General features: G+C 42.2%; 2 protein-coding genes across 2 annotated transcripts; both read left to right on the plus strand.

Moving 5' to 3' along the window:
* Nucleotides 1-1398: 1398 nt before the first annotated feature.
* Nucleotides 1399-10738, plus strand: ap1s1 (adaptor related protein complex 1 subunit sigma 1). The gene is made up of 3 exons (XM_031851419.1): nt 1399-3740; nt 3862-3999; nt 5978-10738. Exons 1-3 carry the CDS (start codon nt 3570-3572, stop codon nt 6023-6025), a joined length of 357 nt encoding a protein of 118 aa, XP_031707279.1. The 5' UTR covers nt 1399-3569; the 3' UTR covers nt 6026-10738.
* Nucleotides 10739-12493: 1755 nt separating this feature from the next.
* vgf (VGF nerve growth factor inducible) lies at nt 12494-19983 on the plus strand. Its single transcript, XM_031850617.1, has 2 exons — nt 12494-12690; nt 15234-19983. Exon 2 carries the CDS (start codon nt 15284-15286, stop codon nt 17435-17437), a length of 2154 nt encoding a protein of 717 aa, XP_031706477.1. The 5' UTR covers nt 12494-12690; nt 15234-15283; the 3' UTR covers nt 17438-19983.
* Nucleotides 19984-21382: the final 1399 nt, after the last annotated feature.

The raw sequence follows: 21382 nt of genomic DNA on the forward strand, positions 1-21382 counted from the left end.
TTTACCGCAGCGATGTCCAGTAGTCTCCAGGGAGAGCAACAGCTGGTGCAGCTTATCTCTTTATTTCTGCCTCCCCTCGACCACAAGCGGAAGTCGCCTTTTCTCTACGGCAACCCTGAAGGGACATCATATCTCCAATACAAAACGATAAACATGAGACAGTCTGTTACAATAATAATACATTAAAAATACTTACCTGTTTTTTTTTTGTTGTTGTTGTTTTTAATTATTATTATCATTTTACACACATACACAACTGACTATAGGATGTTTGCTGGCTTTTATCCCACTGTTCTTGTCATCCTCTTGTTGTTATGTATATTTATTGTCTCTTGTCTTTCAATAAAAAAAAAAAATTATAATAAATTTAAAAAATGCGTGGGCTAATGCCCAGCACTAATAAATATATATATCCGTAAAGTACACCAAACATATGTTTTGATCATTGAATGATTTTTATTCACTATTAAGCCAATAAGCCCCAAATAATTAAACAGTTAATAAATGACACGGATGACAAAGAACCGTGAAACTATATGTATTTAGCCAAAATACAATATGAAAATAAGACAACAGGAAGAGAGGGTGATATTGAATATTGATGATTTATTGGCTAATAAATTGTACCCCTAATTCATTATTAGGGGTACAATTTATTTTCATTATGAAATAAGCTGCCAGTTGTTTTCTTGAGTAATTTTTTTTATCCAGGAAAAAGTGAAAACCGGTCGTTCTACATCTCCCAGAGCCCAAGCTGACATATTTGATTAGTTTGTTAGCGGTTCAAAACCCATATATTGATAGATTTACTATCAAATATGACAAAAGACTTAAGAGTTAATACAATAATAACAGAGTTGACTGAACCATGACGGCAAATACTTTATTATCAAGGGCAACGGTGGCAAATTACAGCTTCACTCTCTCGGTTACCTTTCACAATAAAAGCCCTAGACATCTACACTGCGGCGCTGCTTACCAAGGGGAACTTAAATTCGGTCAGAGTATTTGGCCTAAGAGGCAGGGGGCGACTCCTCTGGTTGTATAGAAGTCTATTAGGAAATGACTACTTCTCTCTTGATTTATTACCTCAGTAAACATTGTAAACATGAGTTTATGCTCTCAATCTCTAGTTTCAAGTCTTCTTCAATACAGCATGATGTTCATTTAGTACATTATGGTCCATTTAGAGTCAATAGACTACAAAGCAGGGGATACTTTAGGGCGGGCTTACTGTGATTGACAGGTCGCTGCCGCTACCAGAGCCGTATACAGCGTCACTACCGTCACTTATATGCATTGCAAATATGTTAACTTCCATTCATCGGTTGCAAAAAACCCAAGATGGCGTTGGCTGTATTCCAAGATGGCGACGGCAAAATAGCCAAACTCGAGGCTTCAAAACGGCAGTCCACAAAGCAATGAGTGAAGTCACAATGACTACGTCCACTTCTTACATACCGGCTATGGTCTGAACACACGATGGTGCCAAATTCACTCTTGTTGTTTTAATTAATATAAAGCAAAGATCAAAAATGTTAAGTTCCATTTTCTCTCACCTATAATGCCATTACATGGGCAACTGGCTAAGTGGAGAGCAGGGCCGTCCTTCAATCAGAGGATCGGCGGTTCGATACCTGGCTCCGGCTCTGCTAGTCACATGTCGATGTGTCCATAAGCAAGACACTTAACCCCAAAATCTCTCCCGTAGCCGTGCCTACGGTGAATTGTGATAGAATCTGAAGTCGCTTTGGATAAGAGTCTGCTAAATGACTGTAATGCACTTTTCCTGGTGTTTTAGGGTTTTCCAGTGGTATTGGTATCGAGATAGTGAGGCAGGTATCGCAAGACAAACATTTTGGTATGTACCTTTATTTAGAGTTTGATTTTAGCACTGATTTGACATCAGTGATGAATTAATTTCTGTGTAGCAGTAAGAATACTAAAACGTGTCTTAAGGAAAGCTGCAGATAGTCTGGTTTTAGTGTGTCCACTCTGGAGTTCACCTCCCACAGACCAATAGAAGTTCATGTCTGTTTGTATGTGGGCTGAGCTGCAGTAGATTTTAGGTGGGTGGAAAGGGTGAAACCCAGCATTCTACACACACACTTGCTCTCCGATCAGTGTGTGTCAGAGCTCATTACTGCCAGCAGAATACAGAGCAGCCTGTGCCTGTGCGTGGGCGGGGGGGGGGGTGGTGAGTTTAGCATAGAGGGATTTCCTGCAGTGGGGAAGGATTGAGGGAACACTGCAGCTCTGCTGTTCATCACAATCCTCCTGTTAACCCTTTTCTTTGTAAGCCTGGCATTTAAAGAAATGAAATGTGTCAAATCTGGACTCCGCTAGATTATAAACATCGGTTCTTGCCAACGAGGAAGATGTGAGTTGAGAGAATAGCTGCAACAATTAGTCCACTAATCGATCAACAGAAATATAATCGGCAGCTATTTTGATCATTACTTTAAGTTTCCGGTTCTTGAATGTGAAAATCTTCCATTGTAGTAAACCGAAGCTTATTGGGTTTTAGACTGTTTGTTGGACAAAACAAGCCATGTGAGGAAGTCTCCCTGGGCTCCAAATACCAAATAAAGCTGTTTTTGTTTGTGGTGTGAAAATAAAACAGAAGTACAGGTGGACAAAATGTCAACAGATATTTAGTGTAAACATCACCGTGGGAATATGAGTTAGTAATCATGCTCTTGGTTCCACAGTCGGTCGATTTTCCAGTCTTTGAAAACACATGAAACTGAGAGCAAGAGTAAAATGTCATGGAAAGTCTTATTTTGGCCTGGAAAATGATTTCAAGCTTGTCCTGTTGTCCTTTGGCTGAGAATGAACTACTAGTCTATCTATCAGAGCTCCCCAAACATTTAGCATAACATTCAAATGGTAGTTCATGGACCAAAGACTGTATGTAAGAAGTGGACGCGGTCACCGTGATGTCACCCTTTGGTTTGTGGACTGCAGTTTTCAAGTCTCCAGTTCCGCATTTTGGCCGTCGCCATCTTGAGTTTTGTCCTTCTTATTCTTGGTGTTTGTCCTTTGCCGTTTACATTTTTGTCCGTTGCCATTGTGGTTTTTTGGCCGCCGTCCTTTTGGTTTGTTCCAAACAGAAGTGACACGAGAGGATGGAGCGAAGTACAACCGAATGCTTAAAAAGACAGTTTAAGGCTGTCAAAAATGTAACAATTTACTTTCATGAACTGAAAACACACTGTGAAAGTTGAAAGGTAGCGACCTGTCAATCACAAAGTAGCCCCGCCCTAAAGCATACCCTGCTTTACCATCTATTTTATTCTAAATAGGACCATACTTTACTAAATGAGCTACAAAACAGTGGAGAGGTTCCGTTGATGCTCAAAGAACTCGAGGAACCAGTTGAGGTAGTCTGATAACACAAGTTATGTTATCCACTTAAACTAAAGCATGATTCATGCTTTTATGGTTCTGTTTGAGCAACTTAAGGCATTTGATTGGGGTCAAATGAAAAATTATGTAGATACATTTCATAGTTCTGGAAAGTTCTTGGGGATATATAAAGAAATGATGACTAACTTTATCAAACTAAAATGAACTGCAAGATGTTATTTTTGATATGGGTTGTTTCCGTGTTCTTTGTGTTGTCATACAGGTACGCCAGCCTGTACTTCTGTTGTGCAATTGAAGAGCAGGACAACGAGCTGATCACACTTGAAGTCATCCACCGCTTCGTAGAGCTTCTGGATAAGTACTTTGGCAGTGTAAGTCCTAGATCTCTGTGTAGAGTTGATTTCACACGGCTAGCTAAGGTTTGAAAGTTACATAAGAAGTCATCATTCCCCTGCTCTGGAAAGCATGGTTGACTTGTGTTCGTTTGTGCAGGTGTGTGAGCTGGACATCATCTTTAACTTTGAGAAGGCCTACTTCATTCTAGATGAGTTCCTGATGGGAGGAGAGATCCAGGATACGTCGAAGAAGAGCGTCCTCAAAGCCATCGAACAAGCCGACCTACTTCAGGAGGTAACCGTGGCTTTAGGGTTTCACCCTCCACCAAGGAGGGTTAGGGGGGGATTGGGTGTCTGTTCTATTTCTACATCAGTTATCACTAAAATGTTAGGATCTCAGACCCCTGCCTCTCTACTAGAAACAACAGAGAATTTAAATGTAGTGCCAGCAGCCAGTCCTCAATACCTCTGACGTAGGTAAACATTGTCTCTCAAATGCTGCCATCATCTTTGTGACCGTTGTGGATCTAAATGGTCTGTCTTCACTTTAGCAGAAACACAAACAGGAAGAGGAAATGGGACCTCGTTTAGTTCCTCTAGTTTATTAGTTCCTGTAACTAATAGGTCATAATGGAGGGTTCAAAGAACACGGTCTAAAACTGCAACATTTAGATTTCATTAAATAAACAACAGGTGAAAGAGATTCTGAATCTGATCAGACCTTCAGCTTTCAGTGCATGATAGTTTTGTAAGTGTTTATGCGTGTCAGTGTTTCAGGGTTCTATAATGCTGTAATGTAATATGTATGTATGTCTATGGTAACACTTTCTATGACGCCCATGTCTATAATGCATTATGAACGTATTATAATCTGCTTATAGCACTTTATTATATTTATAACACTCATACATTTGTAAAATGCTTTATAACAATAATCATAACACATTATATGAAGTGGAAATATATTTAAACCCTAATAAACTGCTTTATTATGATTGTTATAAAGCATTTATTATTATTTACGAGTGCTTACAACTAGGGCTGCAACAACGAATCGATAAAAATCGTTATTAAAATTATTACGCCACTCAATAAGTCGCGGAGATGTTTGAGTATAAAAAAAAAAATGTTTAGTTGAGCGCCATTCGCGCTGCCGGTCTCGCCGGGGACTATTTGTGTTCATTCGCGCTGGACGCGCCGGAGAGGCTTATCGCCCTGAAAGCCGTTCAACTGTCCGCCATTAACCATGGAAAAAATAACCTCTATTTCTGCTTAGTACGTGTTGTGGAAGTCCCAGATATCCCGGGAAACTGAACGCCGTCATGTCTGGTTCATAACATTGTCCAGAGGAGCTCTGTGGATTTTATCGAGCTGTATTCACTGTGTCTAGCAAGCCACACGTCGCTGTTTACTACTGCTGTATCAACACAAAATAAACTGATTTGGCTGTGATTTAACGGCAATAAACCGACAAAAAGGGACTCCGAAATAACTACGTAATGATGCCGATTTGTAGGCTACTTGTCTTCTCAATGGAGCTCAGATGGATCGGTGCTAGGCTATGCTAACATTGTAGCAGCTCCACTAACACTCAGAATAACGTCAGCTAGACATAAATACGGCAGCGTCTATTCATTGTTTGTACCATATGGTTTACACACACATTTATACACATAGTTTGGTCCGGTCTCTATTGATATGAGGTATCGTAGAGCTCTGAGTGAACACAGACGGCTACAGTACTTATTTCCTGATTCAACAACGTAAACATGTTGGTGTCCTTGATGAGGAGGAAGGGAGTTCAACAGCAGGGTAAATCACTACAGAATCCTACTTTTGTTCCGTTTTGAAGTGAGGAACGTAACGTCCCTCCAGTAGCTCTTCTGGTGCTGGTGTTTACTCGTTATCCAGCTTGACAAGCATGACAAGTTAGCGTTAGCTCGTTAATAACAGTAGTAAAGCAAGGGTGGTATAGTTTGCAAGACTAAAAACACGTTTTTATTCACTCGCCTTTTTTGGCCCATTGATATCCGATTCATATTAAAATAATCGTTAGTTGCAGCCCTACTTACAACTTGAGTTATACAGTGCTATAAGCAGATGATAACACATAGGTATGTTTATAATGCCTTATAGACATGGGAGTGATGGAAAATGTTACTGTCTGGACCTCTCAGAGCTGGCAGCCACATGAAATGATGTGTATTGTTTTTTTCAAAACAAATGCTTTAAAGTGAGTCCTCCGTTCTACCGTCTCTTGTCTCCCTTTACAGGAGGACGAGTCACCCAGGAGTGTGCTGGAGGAGATGGGCTTGGCGTAGTACACAACTAGCTTGTGAGAGACTTTAGATACTAAAGGCAGAGGGCTGGATGAGAGGGGGGCGGGGCACAATCTGGGATGGAACAAGCTGGGATCTTTGGCTCTGGGGGGACTGATGTACAGCGTTTAACTGGGGGGGAGACTCAGTTAGGAATGGAGGATCCTTGCATTGACAGGCCCTTTACTTGTGTGTGTGTGTGTGTGTGTGTGTGTGTGTGTGTGTGTGTGTGTGTGTGTGTGTGTGTGTGTGTGTGAGTGAGACCTGAGTGTGGGGACGTGTGTGTGGTAGCAGGGGTGGGGTGGGGGGTGTTCAGGTTTTTAAAGGGGTGAGATAGAGTCCACCTTCAGCTTATTGGAGACTTGAATTCCAGTAGATGCTGGCGCTGGAGTCACAGCCAGGCAGTCAGCCTGATGCCGTGATGCAGAGAGGTGGGTGAACAGTCACAGCCCTGTACAGAAGCTTAAAGCTACTGAATGTGGACTGAGACCAAGTCTGGGATTTGACGTTCCTTTTATATTTTTAGTTTTTTCAACAAGTCTCGTGAAAAGACCAAAAACTACCAATGTGACACTCATTTCCAAGCCCACTGGCTCCGACTGAACACATTCATATTTATAAACGGCTCAGATGTTTCACAAAGAACAGGCGCTAAAAAACAACAGCTGGCTACTGTAGTTGTTAGCACAAACAAGAGGAAGTAGTGCATTTATTTGGGACTATTGTCAGCGGCAGGTTAATCCTCATACATATTACAGCAGCAGGACAGTATGTGGGATTTAGTCCAAATAATCTACAGTGTGTCACAAAGAGCAACAGTAGCCGTGTTTCCATTCAATTATCAAGCAGATTTTAAGAGAACTTTTGAAAAGCACAGCTACTGTCACTCATTGATGTGTTTTTAATAATGGAGCTCTATCAGCCAGTGGAAGAGGATACACACACACAATATACCTGCTAGTGGGACATATTGATTGTTGGTGTGGGTCTACACATGCGATTGGGTGACAATCAGAAAAGTATTGAATGCCAGCAGACCTTTTGGAGTAGAGTTGTGTTTTAAACTATCCTGTTTTCATAGAGTTTGCCATCATTCCTATTGGTTATGTGCATGATAACATAAAACAAGGAACACACGACATGCAGCTGAAAAACACAAATCAAATGTCTGTTTAACATCAAGACCACGGGAGTGTCAGTCCCACACATTTCCTCTCGTTTGTGTAGAGGGTGATTTCTGTTGATGATGAACTTGGGTCTTATTTTTGTCCTTTTGTTCTCTGGCTCCGCGCTTTAGATGTGCTAATGCTACTTCAGCCTAACATCTCTGTCCCTGTATTGTTACCCTTATTTCATCTACACTTCTATAGATTCTATTCTATAGACTTTTTCTCAGAAAGGCAGAGTTGTGCTGGTTGGATTTCCCTTCTGTATCTGCGATTGGCCCGTCTGACCGAAGGCGACGGGTTCGGGGTGATGAAGTGCGTTGTGAACGATGAACCAAAGACGTTCGGGATTTGCATCACCGCCTCAAAGAACTCATTTACATATGAGCCAATGCGTATGTACCGCAAGTGGACTGATGTACCAGACGAGATGGAAATGTCACGTCTGTCTTATGCAATTCAACAAAGAGCCACTGAGAATCACAGCCCACTTAGTTTTCCTCCAGACGGCAGGAAGCAGCCGCAGAGATGGAAGGAAAAAGAAGCGGCCAGTTGGAACTTGATGTTCTGCTGGTTCTACTTACCGGTACGACATGTTAGCCTCTGAACTTCAATCCAGCCCTATTTAGAATATATCGAATTTTAGAGTATAAGTGTATTTTTTCTTCCCGTACATGCTTTTTACAACATTTTATCATTTTAAGTGAGTGGTTGTTACAGCTGTTTATAGTTGGACATGCCGTCTTAGGCCAGATGAGCAGCCGCTGCTAGTAAAGGAACAGAGCAGGATCACATTTAAATGCTCGTCCTTTCAGTCGTTTCATTAAAGCAAAGTGCATTTCTTAAACAGTAGTATGCCTACAAGCAGCTTTGAACGTCTCCTTTACGGGTGTAACAGTTCACCGTGCTCATGGAGGCTCCAACCTCAGGTTTATGGTCCATCGACATGCTTGTATTCTCATGGTTTTCCTTCAACTTCCCCTCATTTGAGCAATTAATGCAAAGACATGTTGGGTTCATGCTCTCTTTATAGAATCTGAATCCAGAATTGACTCCACTCATTGAATCCAACTCCTTTTCGTGTCCATCAGCTTTCATTTGTGACAAAAGTTAAATTATCAAAACCCTAAATTGATATGTCCTAGGTCGTCAACTTACTGCAAACCTTATTTTCAATTATGGTCTTGATCCAAATACCAGGAGTCCTGAACTTCAACTATTAAAGTGACACTATTTACCTGCGAGACAAAATATTCTGCAACTAGATCCAATACAGACGAAGAGATCAGAACCCAAATGTACTCGCAGCAATAATCCAGCATATGTGAACTGTTACACCGCTGTGTGTACGATCTTACATTATGCATATGTTTACTTCATAACAAGCTGTGGACAGGGATGAGTGTGTTGGCTATAAACGTCTTTGCGATGAGATGGAGGGTTTGTACGAAAGCTCATAATTGACCATCATATACAAAGATCCAGCTGGTCACTCGGGAAAAATTGTAATAGTTGTCTGCAAGCAGTCACTCAGCAAATGTTCACTTTATTGAAGTGAACATATCTGAAATATTCATGAAATCCTATTATTGCTAATTAAGTGACCATGCAGTTTTCTACTTAAGGGTTAGTTTGGTTGTTTTTGAAGTGGTTTTGTATTCGCTGCTCCTCCACTGTGTATTACTACAGTACATGGAGTTTGGAGAAACAGACGGGAGTACCCGCACAGGAGCAAAGTGTGTGGACGTATTTTAGACACCTAAAAAAATCCATAAATGTTTGTTCTATTAACAACCTAGCTGTCGGACAGCCCCTTATGAAGGGGAACTGAAGCTGTTCTCTCTTCAAAGCCACAAGACTCCATTAACAAAAACATTTTACCTCAGGAGTTGCTGCTCTACCAATGCCTCAATAGTTGTTTCTTTGTGTGTTATTGTGTGACTTTGGTGAATCAGAATTTACGCGTTTTAAAACACTAAAGTCACGCAATGGGACAAACTAACTGACCGATCGAGGCGGCGGTAAAGCAGCAAGTCCTGTTCTACGAGGTAAAATTGCTGTTTTTGTCAATGGAGTCCGGTGGCTTTGGAGAAAGCATGGATGGATACGTCTTCAGCTCCACGTCAGAAAAAGCTAGCAAGGTTGAGCGGTGAAAATATAGCGTAGACTTGCACTTAAAATAGGTTCTGCTGCTACCTCCGTCCACAGCAGTACATTTTAGAGAAACAGACAGGAGTAAAGCACTCCTGTCTGTTTCTCTAAAGTCTATGTACTGTAGTAATACACTGACTGTGGAGAAGTACCTCATACTGTTAAACCCCATTTCAAACAATCCAAACTCTCCCTTAACTCTCCATATACTGTTGATCAGTGCCAGGTGATATGGGACTTTCAGAAAAACGTATGAACTATCATTTCACGCAGATGAAACATATTTTTGGAAAACATAAATATCTTTGGCTATATCTCAACATTAATTCCTTCATCCCTTTTTAGTTTTTGTTACATTTTCCAATCCTACACAACGGAGGAATGTGCTCCTTTTAATGCCTCAGAATGTATGCATGTTTTTCATTACACAGCGATCTAATTTATATAATGTCCTCATTCATGTGCTTTGTTTTGTGACCTCACGTGACCTGCTGTTCATGTTGCTTGCTTATTTGCATCGATGGAGAACTCAGTAAATATTGAACTGAAGCACTATGTTCTTCGAAGAAGTACTACACCCTCAAATGACCTATATGTGTACCTCGTGGAAGAAACTAAGAAAAGGCGGAGGTCATTGGCAGCAACACGCTGCAGGACATTCAGCCTGAACCTGTCTGACGAAGTCAGTTCATCTGCAGCACTGTTGTCTCAACACAGCAGGCCTTTGTTTCCCTCTGCTGAACTCTGAATATGACTGTGTTTCAGAGTAAGGGCTCATTGTGCTGTACTGTGTCCACATGTACTGCAACAAATGGAAGTCCTCAAACAGTTAGCATTTTTACACTTCCTGTTCCCCTGGTCTGGAAGTCAATGGGTTTTTTGTGAGTTCCTGAAATAAGATATGTGGTTAACACAAGCTGAAGAGATTTTTGTTCTACGACATAAAAAAATCATCTTAAAAAAGGCTACTAACAAGTGTCTTAATGAGACTACGAAACGACATCACTGATGTGAAGTTATGTGCCCGGGCTGTAGTTTGTTTATAGCCTAAAGTTAGCTCTGTACTTCTGGCAATTGCATTCACACTTCATAAATCCTAAGTGTCTTTCCTTTGTGAAGATTATCTTGCTGAACAAAAGTATCTAAACGTTTGTTTGCCTCAGAGATTGTCTTCTGCAATAATCCAGAATCCGAAAGAAAAACTCCCATTGACTTTTTGTCGAGTGAACCAGTGTGATGCCGACTTCCTGGTTGTCCTTCAAAAAACGCCGAGTATCTTTGTAGTCGTGATGCAATAACAGCTCACACTTTTCTTTGAAGTCATTCACCGTGTTGCACTCTGTCGTGCACGTGAAATGACGGAGGTCACGTTCAAAGTGTGATTGTTTCAATGGACCACGCCTCCCGTCTGATGTTCTGACGAGCACTTTGTTTGAAGCATAATCCTCCTCACATTCTCCCATATATTAGCATACCCCCACTGTTTTACTCCCTGAGGTTTTAATATTAACCCCGACCTCTGCTGCCCTTCAAACAGACGTTCTTTGAATCGTGTGTTGAATAATGTTTATTTTATCGTCTCGTTCTATTTAATGCTCAGTTTGAACTTTGTCTTTCGGTCAATCAGCTCATCATATGCAATGACTTTATCAATTTGGTGATTATGTTGTCCATAAATTCGTTGAGGTGTAAGAGAGAGAGGACTTTGATAGAAATCTCTCGTTGAAAGTTGTTTGGTTGGAGGAAGAGAATAAGATGTAGAGAGCTGATCGAGGCTCTGGTTTAAGAAAGCAGACGATCAGTGAATCTGTGATGCAAAGGCTAAAGGGACTTGGTGTGTGAATGTCATTTTATAAAGAATAAAGTGTTTTAAGCTAAACTAAATGTGTCTGGACATTTTGTAACCGCCTGTGCTGCTGCAGAAGTGTGTGTATTCAGCAGGTTTTATGTGTAAAAACAGAAAAATACAGAATTTCCAAAGTCATGATAATTAAAACATGTTGTAAAACTCCAGTTCTTTCCAAAAGAATCCCCAGTAATCGTTTTAATACAGTAATGAATGGGTGCTGCATTTACATTAATTAATGTTGACATTAATATTTATGTTTAACTAACCATTATGAACTGAACTTGGTGAGGTGACTACATGAGTTTCCTGATTCAGAGAGCAGGTGTTGACCAGCAGGTGATGCTGCAGCCGCAACTGCAAATGCACAGAATGTTTGACAAAATGATTTAAATAATCACATCTTATATGTGTTGCACTCCATATGCATGCAATGTCGATATACTACATATATATTGTCATGGAAGAGAAAGCAACAAGAGTTGATGTTCTTCATCTGTTGCGTTACAGTGGAGTGTTGGACAGGGGACATGTTTATGTGAGGCTCCTAGAAACAATGATCAGTCAATCAGTCAAATAAAGATATAAGAAATAATAGTGCAGAAGTTAAAACATATCGGAATAAAATAGAATATAAATGAAATAAGATAGTAATACATATTACATTGTGGTGGACTGGTGTGCAGTAGTGATACAATGAATAAACACATATATGGCAAAGGGAGGAATATTGAATAAGAAACAGGATAAAAGGGGATGTAAAGGGAAGATAAGACGTCATCTGAAATCCCCCTTGAACTCCCCAAAGGACCCCCTTGGGTCCTCGGACCCTTGATTGGAGACCACTGCTCCTCCTGCATGCGAGTGTGATGGTGAAGCCCCAACATGAAGGAAAACAATAAATTATTAAGCGATAATATTTAACGAACAGCATTCCTGTCCGTGCATATTTTTTTCCAAAATTTGCATGAATTTATGTCACTCAGCTTATTGTTGACACGTTGCTTGGAATCACGCACGTGCCACGTCCCCGGAGAGGCGGGGTCCGGCCCTGCATGCGGAGAGACGGAGAGCCATAAACTGCGAATTCATTCAGCAGCTCCTGTTCATTCAGCAGCACGAGCACTGCAGCTAATTGGTTCGAGGAAAGAGGGGGGGGGGGGGGGGGTGCAAAAAAATCTTATGAATGAAACCCAGACTGGTGACGTCAATGGGGACCGCTTGACGCACGAATCACGTGGGCCGGGGAGGACAGGAGGTATAAGAGCACCGGAGCCGCTGTCCGTGGTCCTGAAATCAGAAGAAAGAGCGGATTCCGGGAGAGAAGTCGCGCAGGAGGTGACAACAACAACAGTGACGACCCTTAACGTTAGACGACAAACTCGCACACAACAACAACAAGAGCACGGTGCATGCACGGTGTGCATGACAGCGGGGACTTCTTGCAGCTTTGAGTGTGACGTGACCAGAAGCTGGAATCCCCCGTTGCTCCGACTGAACTGCAAGTAAGTGGCAACTTATCCGGCATTACTTTACTTTCTCTTCTGGGAAAAAAAAAAAGGAAATCTGTTGGGTTGGCTGTCTGATAATCCAAACTGAGAATTATTACTATATTTTATATAGTATAATCTTGTTTAAAAAATAAAAGTGTTATGCTTTATGAGTGTAGATCAGCCCAAAAAGAAAATTGTAAAAAATGTTGAAAACAGTGGTTTCTGGTGTTTGTTGGGTTGAAGTTGTCTATTAATTGAGTCACAAAACATTAAAATCCCCTTTAGTCACGTGACACATAATATATTAATTAATTGATCCAGCAACACATTTTTTTCAGTTCAGACATAAGAGCGCTTTTTAATTGGAGCTTTGCATCGTGTGGGAGATGAATGTATTGCCACTTGGACTTTCCATATTCCTTTGCCTATGGTCAAAACAGAGGTGGCTGTGTTGCCCCCCTCCTTTTTCTGCCTCCTCCTCCTCCCCACCATCATCACCATCATCATCATCACCACCATCTCAATTATCACCATCTCCAGCCACCATCACCATGACTCGCTTTGCCGAAAATAACCAGATTGAAAATTAAGTAGAACGAAGCTGCTTTGTGTGCATCAAGGTGACTGTTTAAAAGAAATAAATAAATAAAGAACAAAGGTGATGATACAGAGTCAATGACAACCCTTTGTCGTGTCTAAAATGTCTGCATGACACTGATCCATGAATGCTGTTTTGTTTTTTTGGAGGTTTACAGTGTGTAGGTTGGTGGCAGGTTACTCATGTTGCCAGAAGTCTGGAGGTGGCTTCATGCTCACAGGTTTTTTTTGTGCTCTTGATTCTTGGGTCTCAGAGGCGGATTATTAATCCGTTTTGTTGGTACCAACTGTGGTGTGACCTGCTCAGGCCATGGAGCCTAAACCTCCTGCAATCTGGTTGCTTATAATATATCAGTTTGCTTTGTATGTGCGGCGGATGAGACGAAGCCAGTCGATCATTCGCTGCGTGTTTGCACATCACGCATCACGCATCCGCTGCATTCCAGCCACCTCCACTGCAGAACGTGCCAGTCAGTTGGTCTGGTGGCTCTTGAAATGGCAGATTTTTTCCAATTACAAATGAACTTGTTTCCGACATTTTTGAGGGTGTCTTGAATCATCTCTGCACCAGAATCAAACACGACTTTTACAACATGTATATATATATATATAAACTAATTGTTGAAGTCGTGTGTAGATATATATATATATATTTTTTTTTTTGCAGTGTCCTTAATTCAATTATTTGCAGCAAACAGTGTGGCGTGGTGCCATGCAGCACGGCGGTGGTCCACGCAAAAGAAAAGCCGGTTATTATTCCCGCCCCTCCTTGATGCTGAGCTGAATTCAATAATGTTACTCTATCACCAAAAAAATGTTGCATGTGGTGCAGTGGTCCCGCTCCTGAAGAGCCAAATACCGATGCGTGCTTTCATGTCCCTTCAAGAGAATTGTGGTTAAAAAAAACAACACAATTACCTCTTTAAGTGGTAACTTAAAGGGGAACTACATCCATTTTCAAAATACATAAATGTTATTCCTATTGTCCTAGTAATAATATATGTAAACATGAACAACTGAAATCCTAAAACGTGCTAAGATTACTGTGATGTCATCAAGAATGAAGTGTGGAGCTACTCCACAGACAATCAATTGGGAAACATGTTCTAGATGACACTAAGTATCCAGAGGAATATTCTTAGTGTGCGGCTACATTTTCCATTTTACAACCAAGAACACTAAAATAGAATAAAGCTCATTTGTGTAAAAAACCCACAAAAAACCTCCTATTCATTGTCTATGCAGCAGCTCCAGACTGTTTTTTTCTTGATGGCATCATAACTTTGAGACTTTGAGCGTTTTTTTCATGCCATTAATTTGCACGTCAATATATTTTTTCGAACTGTTGTTTTTGTCATGAGTACTTTACCACAAAAACGTCAATATTACGTGAGCAAAAAGCGGCGTAGGTTTTTCCGAAGCAAGGACAATTTTTCTGAGCTTTTAGACCCCGAATAAAGGCATCAACCAATCACATCGTGCGGAACAGATATATTGAATGTAGGCTATAACAACACAGAGTCAGTAGTCCGAAACCAAGCTGGCAAACTTTATTACTCCTTTCAACCTTGACAAAGAAAGCGCAGACCAGATCCACTCCTTCCGTTCTTACCTTTCACAATAAAAGCTGTAGACATATACGCTGCATAACTGTGTACCAGAGGGAACTCAAATTCACTCAGGGCATTTTGCTCCTTTAGAAAAATAGCTCACGGCATGAAGAGGTACATAATGTTTGAATATTAGCTATCTGCTCATTCACCACCCTGACCTATACACCCTTACTTTTCACCTTGCTTCGTTGAGGACACAGTACAGAATCTCGAGGTTCAGAATTCTCTAATAATGGCGACTTTTCAATAATTTGGTGCTATGACTTTGTGCTACAGGGCGAGATTTTTTTTATTGAGAGTCACTGAAACTGAAGATGTGTCTCTGTGTTTTTCTCTGTCCTCCAGGCATTTCTGATCCCCCTCGCTGCTCACAGCGGGCCCTCTTCTGAGTGACCATGATTGGGTACCACGATGCCTCAAGTGCTCTCCTCGTCCTCCTGACAGGGGCTTCCTTCCTCCATCTGTCCACCTCCAAGCCGATCAACACCCCTCGAGATGTTGATAACCCACACAGAGATGCTCCTCGTAGAAGGGAAGAGGAGACACGATCGATGCAGAAAGAAGATGCAGAGGAAGAGGAAGAGCTCTTCAAAGGTGTGGATCCCAAAACACTAGCGGCAGTTTTACTGGAGGCACTGAATCACTCACGAGTAGAGCAAAGACGGGAGGGAGGGGAGCGCAATGAGATGGAAGGAGAAATGAAGGCTGAGATGGGGGAGGTTAAAGAAGAAGAAGCAGGCAGAGAAGTGAGAACGATGGAGGGGGCAGACAGAGACCGAGATGGACGACAGGAGTTGGAGCTGCTGATGGCCGCGCAGCAGAAGAAGCGGGAAAGAGAGGAGGAAGAGGAGAAGCAGAAAGCTCGAGAAGAAGAAGAGAAGATGACAGAAAAGGTGACCAGTCGCACCACAAGTCAGATGGTCCAGGTCCAAGCAGAGCGGCAGCCCGCTAGTCTGGATGAAAGAGGGGAGAAAGGGCAGGGCGCTGCCCCCCAGCAGGGGCCAAACAGCCCTGAACAAGGCAGCAATGAGGAGGAGGAGCAGATCAGCCCCGAGGAGCTAAAGAACCTCGAGACCATGATGAAGGAGTTTCCTCGTTTGAACACGGCCACTAAGAGGGAGGGAGATTCAGAGCAAAACCAGAGAGAGATCAGAGGTTACAGCAGCTACGACATCATACCAACCAACAAAGGCAACGACCTCGCCATGTCTAAGAAGAAACTGAAATGGCAGGAGGAGACGCAGAAAGGCCTGAACTTCCCAAAGTTCAGGGGGGGCAATTTCATGGACGACTTCGAGGACAACAATTACGCTGGCGGTAATGTAGCACAGTCGCCCCAACCAGCAGAGCAGGAGGTAATGGAAGAGGATGAACCACAGGATGAGGAGGAAGAGGAAGACGAGGAGTTGTTGAGTCCCGAGGAGGAGGAGGCTCAGGCCAAAGCAGAGCAGGAGGAGATGAGGAGGCAGGCGGCCGAGGCACAGAGAGCCAAGATGGAGGAGGAGAAGCTGGCCGACATCGCCTCGGACATGCTGCTGCGCTACATGGTTAAACAGAACAACGGGAACAAGAAGTACAGCTCTTCCTTGTCCAACGCCGCGGAGGACAAGAGATCCGATGAGGAACAGGAAGTGACGGAGGAGGATGATATCGATCCCCAGACCATCGACAAGCTGATCGAGATCTCCAACAAGCTCCACCTCCCTGCCGACGACGTGGTGGACATCATCAAAGATGTGGAAAAGAAGAAGAAGAAAGACGTGCAGCCCGAGATGGCGTCTCGTTGGCAACGACCTCCAACTTCGCTATCTTCCCCGTTCTCGTCATCCAATGGTTTCTCAGCATCACAGATTCTAACCAGTCAAAATAACTTTCCCGTCTCTAAGCAACCCTCCCCAGCTGTCAATCTCCTCAAAACATGGTTACAGGAGAAATCGCCGACCAAGTCACAGGATCTCTGGAGCAAACCTGCCAGGCCTCTGTTGGCCAATCAGAATCGTTGGCCCAAACCTCAGAAGCCTCTGTCAATCAAACAGGACCTCTGGCTCAAATCACCCAAGTCAGTTTGGACTGGCTACCCTTTGTACCCTTACACATACCCGTCCTACTACCAGAGGAAGCAGTACCCAGACTACTACCCCATCTATTACCCTCCTCCCCGGAGACCCAAACCCCGTTACTACATCCCCAAACCCGCTCTCACCCTCAACAACTTCCTTGGGAATTCCGTGGACGACACCTACTCATTCTCTCCCAAACGCCGTTACCACAGCTGGGTCCAACCCCGACTGAGAACCCCCCCCGCAGTCCTCCAGCAGAGGCCTTACTACACCACCTACCGGTATCAGCCGGTACCCAAACCTCGCTCCCCTCTCCGAATGCCTGTGATCCCGCCTCAGCAGAAATATTATTACTCAGCCCCGGCGGCACCCGCAGCAACGAGAAATGAAAACTATCACGTGGCTGGAAAGCAGCCAGAGAGCAGCAACCGTGACGATCTGGAGAAATACATACAGCAGATACTCATGAAGAGGCCAGTGTTGGACTGAAAGAGGGATGAGGAAGCGAGAGTATGGGGAAAGATGAGAGATGGGCAGAAAAGTATTTCTTTTTGATCTTATTTTGTTTGGTTTTGTATTATATATGTAACAAGTTTATTTCTCCTATTTCGTGTTTTGATTTGGCCAAGGACATTAAGGAGGACTTTTATTTCCAGAGCTAGCCTGGATGAAATGTCACTTTGACAGGAAAAGGAGAGGGAAGATACACATCTACACTCCTCCGCCTTGTAGGAGGGGACACAGGACGAACGTGGTCTGTTGGAAAGCATGCTGCGGCAGAGATTTGTATCATGCTAGAACTTCTCATCCAAACTCCCGGCATGACAACATTCTCCATTTGGACATTTTACAATGCCAACAAAGGAGGACGCTTGAATATGTTGTTACCTGTACCTTTAAAAAATATATATTTTTCAGAGTCAGATCGTAAGCAGCGATGAACGCTGGGAAGCGTTTGGAGCCTGATGGAGTTCTACTGTCTAAACACAAAGAGAATATGTGTGTGATTATCTCAGGCAGGGAAATTTGAACAATATTACATAAACATATTCTTTCTGAAATGACCACCTTCTGTCCATATAGTGCACAACAGACACACCTTTCATCTCTTAGAGATGACGTAAAAATCATGCATATTCTGGGAATGGCCTCTTTCCGGAGCCATTTGCTATCTCATTTTTAAAAAATGAATACATTTTTATGCAAATGTATCATTTTTTTGTGGTATTTGTATGAAGATGCAGCAAAAACATTTCAGCAGAACAGCACCTTCTCATTTATGTATGCTCACACATACCCACCAAAGCTCTTCATCATGAAATATAATGCACCAAAAAGCATATTTCATACAAAGGGCTGTGGAAGCCACACGAACAACACTATAATGGCTGGGATGACTCACCCCTTTGCATAACTTCAATTACCTTGTTGCTATGGTGCCAAAGCCTGACCAAACTCTATATGGCATTCTTTTGACGCCTCCAGAGGAGGATGCAGTGGTGGAGTCACATACTGCTCTTTTACTAAACGCGTGCATTTTAACAGGTAAGGCTGGTGGTGTTCTATATCACTAAATATGTTCCACATCTCCTTACCCCATCTGTAGCACTCAGTTTATATTCCTAATCTAGAAAATCACCAGCCTTATCCTTTAAAGATACCCTCAATGGTTTCGTCGTCGCGCCCCAAAGTGCCCCTAAATTCCAAAGTTCCCTTCAGCTCGATGAAGTCCATTTAGTGCGATTTTATTATTCAACATATATTTTTCATTAATCGTTACAGGGCTAAAAAATAAAGATTGCCAGCTCGCCCGGGGCAAATAAAATGCCACGATGGGCCAGTAAATCTACCAACTTTGTTGTTATTTGATAACCGCTAATTAATGAAACAATTTGTATAAGGGCAAGTAAAGATTGAATTCGGGCAAGTATTTGTTCTAAATGTTGCACAGCCATCGATCACCCATTTTATACATTTGTAGATGGGAACTTCTTTCCAAATTCTGAGCTGAAACTGGCTGCCTTACATATCACTGTGACATCCCGAACATTGCGCTTCATGTTTTCTTTTGTACCACTTGATATCATCCACGAGATCAAGGCAGAAATCTTTTGTAATGGAAGCAGACGGGATAATGAAATGATTCTCTGGAACTGACTCCACTGGAGACAGGATCAGTTTGCTCATATTCAGGTTTAAGTCACAATTAAAAAAAAAACCATGATGAAGGGATTTTTCATTGCTTGGATTGGATGGCAGTGTTATGAATATGATTGTATTGAAGTTTTTTAACATGCAAAAAAAAAGGTTTGTACTGCTGAGAGTTCCCTTCTTTACTTAAATGGCTACTGATAATCAGTAATCAATAAACACTTCCCTTTTCTCCCCGTTTACCTCTTTTTCAAATGCGTCATGGAACGAGAGCAGATGTTGCTCTTTGGTTTGTCTGTATTGTTGACCTTTGTGGTCATCTGTTGCTAAGGGATGAGCAAAGCTCAATGTCTTTGTTGTCAAGCCAAAACAGAATCACGGCATCGACTATCTCAAACTGAAAAAATAATGTCAACATGAGGACATTAGTCCAAGAAAAATGAGAGTGAACTGATATGAAAATAAAAACAAAGCTTTTTTGTAATTTTTAATGGTTTGTTGTTTTTTCAAGAAGCAAGTCCCATATTGAGAAAGAGAAGGGTAGAAAAAGAGAGGCTGAGATATGAAGCGACAGACCAGAGGCGAGGGTACAGTGTCTGCACGTTTATGTATACTTGCATCTAAAAATTGCTTCTTTGAAGACGTACAAGCATCAATTAAAAAAGTATAAAAAAAACTCTAAAGATGACAGAAACAATGACGTCGGTGTACCTTAAAATCATTGTTTGAGTCATGTATGCGGCGAGTGTTTTCCATGGTCTTTCTAGATGTACCTTGTTGTAACCATCGTAATAAACATGCGTTTGCTGGATGTAAATATGCGCATGTCAATGACTACTTTTGCTATACATGAAGAAACAATAAAGTCAAACTATTTTTAATACAAATCTGCTTCACTGTGGTCGGAGATCATTTTTATGTGAAAGGAGACAGCAAAGGTCCTCAATAGCCATCTCAATGAACGGGGATATTCCAGTCGCTCAGGTGTTCATATTTACATATTCATACTGTCATCCTGTTTTCAAAATTCATGAACAACCGAGCAACTGAAACATCCAGGTACTGTGAGATAATTATACTGGACTGTGACATGTACTATGACAGTCCTGGGCAGTTAGTGTAGATTGATAAAACTGATGGCTCTACAAATGCATGGGTGGATGGATAGATGGATGGATGGAAGGATGGATGGATGGATGGGATATATGGATGGATGTATGGATGGATGGATGATGGATGGCTTTTGAAGTAAGAATGAAAGAGAGAGACATTAGGAATCATCATGAGAAACTTGAATATCAACAGCAAATCTGATTAAAAATCAAGCAAATAATCCCTGAGAGAGTTTGGAATGGAACAAACTGTTGGTTTGAGACATGTTTCCACTTGTTCAATTCAAAGCTAGGGTAGGTAAAATATTTTAGAACAAACATTTTTATATATGTAGGATTGTGGTATCAAAAGCATTCTGGTTTGTAGTCCATGTAGTACTGACCAATCACAAATGAGCGGGCTTAGGTTGCATACAGGTAAAACATGAAGGTGAAGTAATTTGTCAAAGCTGTGGGCAGCACAAACAAAATTATATTTAGCTCCATTGTGATGCCGTGGAGGCTGGGCGCATTAGTTACCCGTTAAGAGATCAACTGTCAATGTCACCGTCACCAGAATGAGGCCAACAACTGCCTCAAAGACGATCCGGCGCATTCTGAAAACTACATTCTCCTCCTTATGAATAAATCATGAACGTATCTAGGGTTAAGAAGGATAATCCCCTGTGTAGCCCCTCGGGCCGATTACAGCACAGACAGTAATTAAAGGTGGGAGGGAGCAGAAGACAGGATTCGGCTTGCTTTGATACGTCGTGCTGCTCCAGGGTGGGGGTGTTCAGCAGGGTGATTAGAGGTTAGAGCAGGAGGTGGGGATTGTGGGCTGCAGGGATGTGCTAACACCCACACAGTGGGTGTGTTTGAGAAACACTGAAACTATAGAGAGGACTTCCAAAGGCTGTCAAACGAGGTTCAGTAATTCAACCTCAGAACAACGTGGACGGATGTGTGAACTGACTGGGTGGTGTGGGTGACAGGAATGCACAGGAATAAAAGATAGACAGGAATGAGATGGGACATGCATGAGTCAGGCCGAGACACAAGGCTGCACTGAAATGAAAATCCAAATGAAACGGCTGCTGGTGAGAATAAAGAGGAGGGAGAGTGGAGGAACAGAGAGAGAGAGAGAGAGAGAGAGAGAGAGAGAGAGAGAGAGAGAGCGTGCCAGATGACA

The sequence above is a fragment of the Anarrhichthys ocellatus genome, unplaced genomic scaffold, assembly GCF_004355925.1.
Source record: "Anarrhichthys ocellatus isolate YVR2014 unplaced genomic scaffold, GSC_Weel_1.0 scaffold11, whole genome shotgun sequence".
In the NCBI taxonomy this organism is placed as follows: domain Eukaryota; kingdom Metazoa; phylum Chordata; class Actinopteri; order Perciformes; family Anarhichadidae; genus Anarrhichthys; species Anarrhichthys ocellatus.

Excerpts from the sequence above, each read along its gene's own strand:
- ap1s1 (XM_031851419.1), top strand. The coding sequence starts at position 3,570 with ATGAACTGCAAGATGTTATTTTTGATATGGGTTGTTTCCGTGTTCTTT. Across the intron at positions 3,741-3,861 it reads TGGATAAGTACTTTGGCAGT|GTGTGTGAGCTGGACATCAT; the intron begins GTAAGTCCTAGA and ends TCGTTTGTGCAG. Across the intron at positions 4,000-5,977 it reads AAGCCGACCTACTTCAGGAG|GAGGACGAGTCACCCAGGAG; the intron begins GTAACCGTGGCT and ends CTCCCTTTACAG.
- vgf (XM_031850617.1), top strand. The coding sequence starts at position 15,284 with ATGATTGGGTACCACGATGCCTCAAGTGCTCTCCTCGTCCTCCTGACA.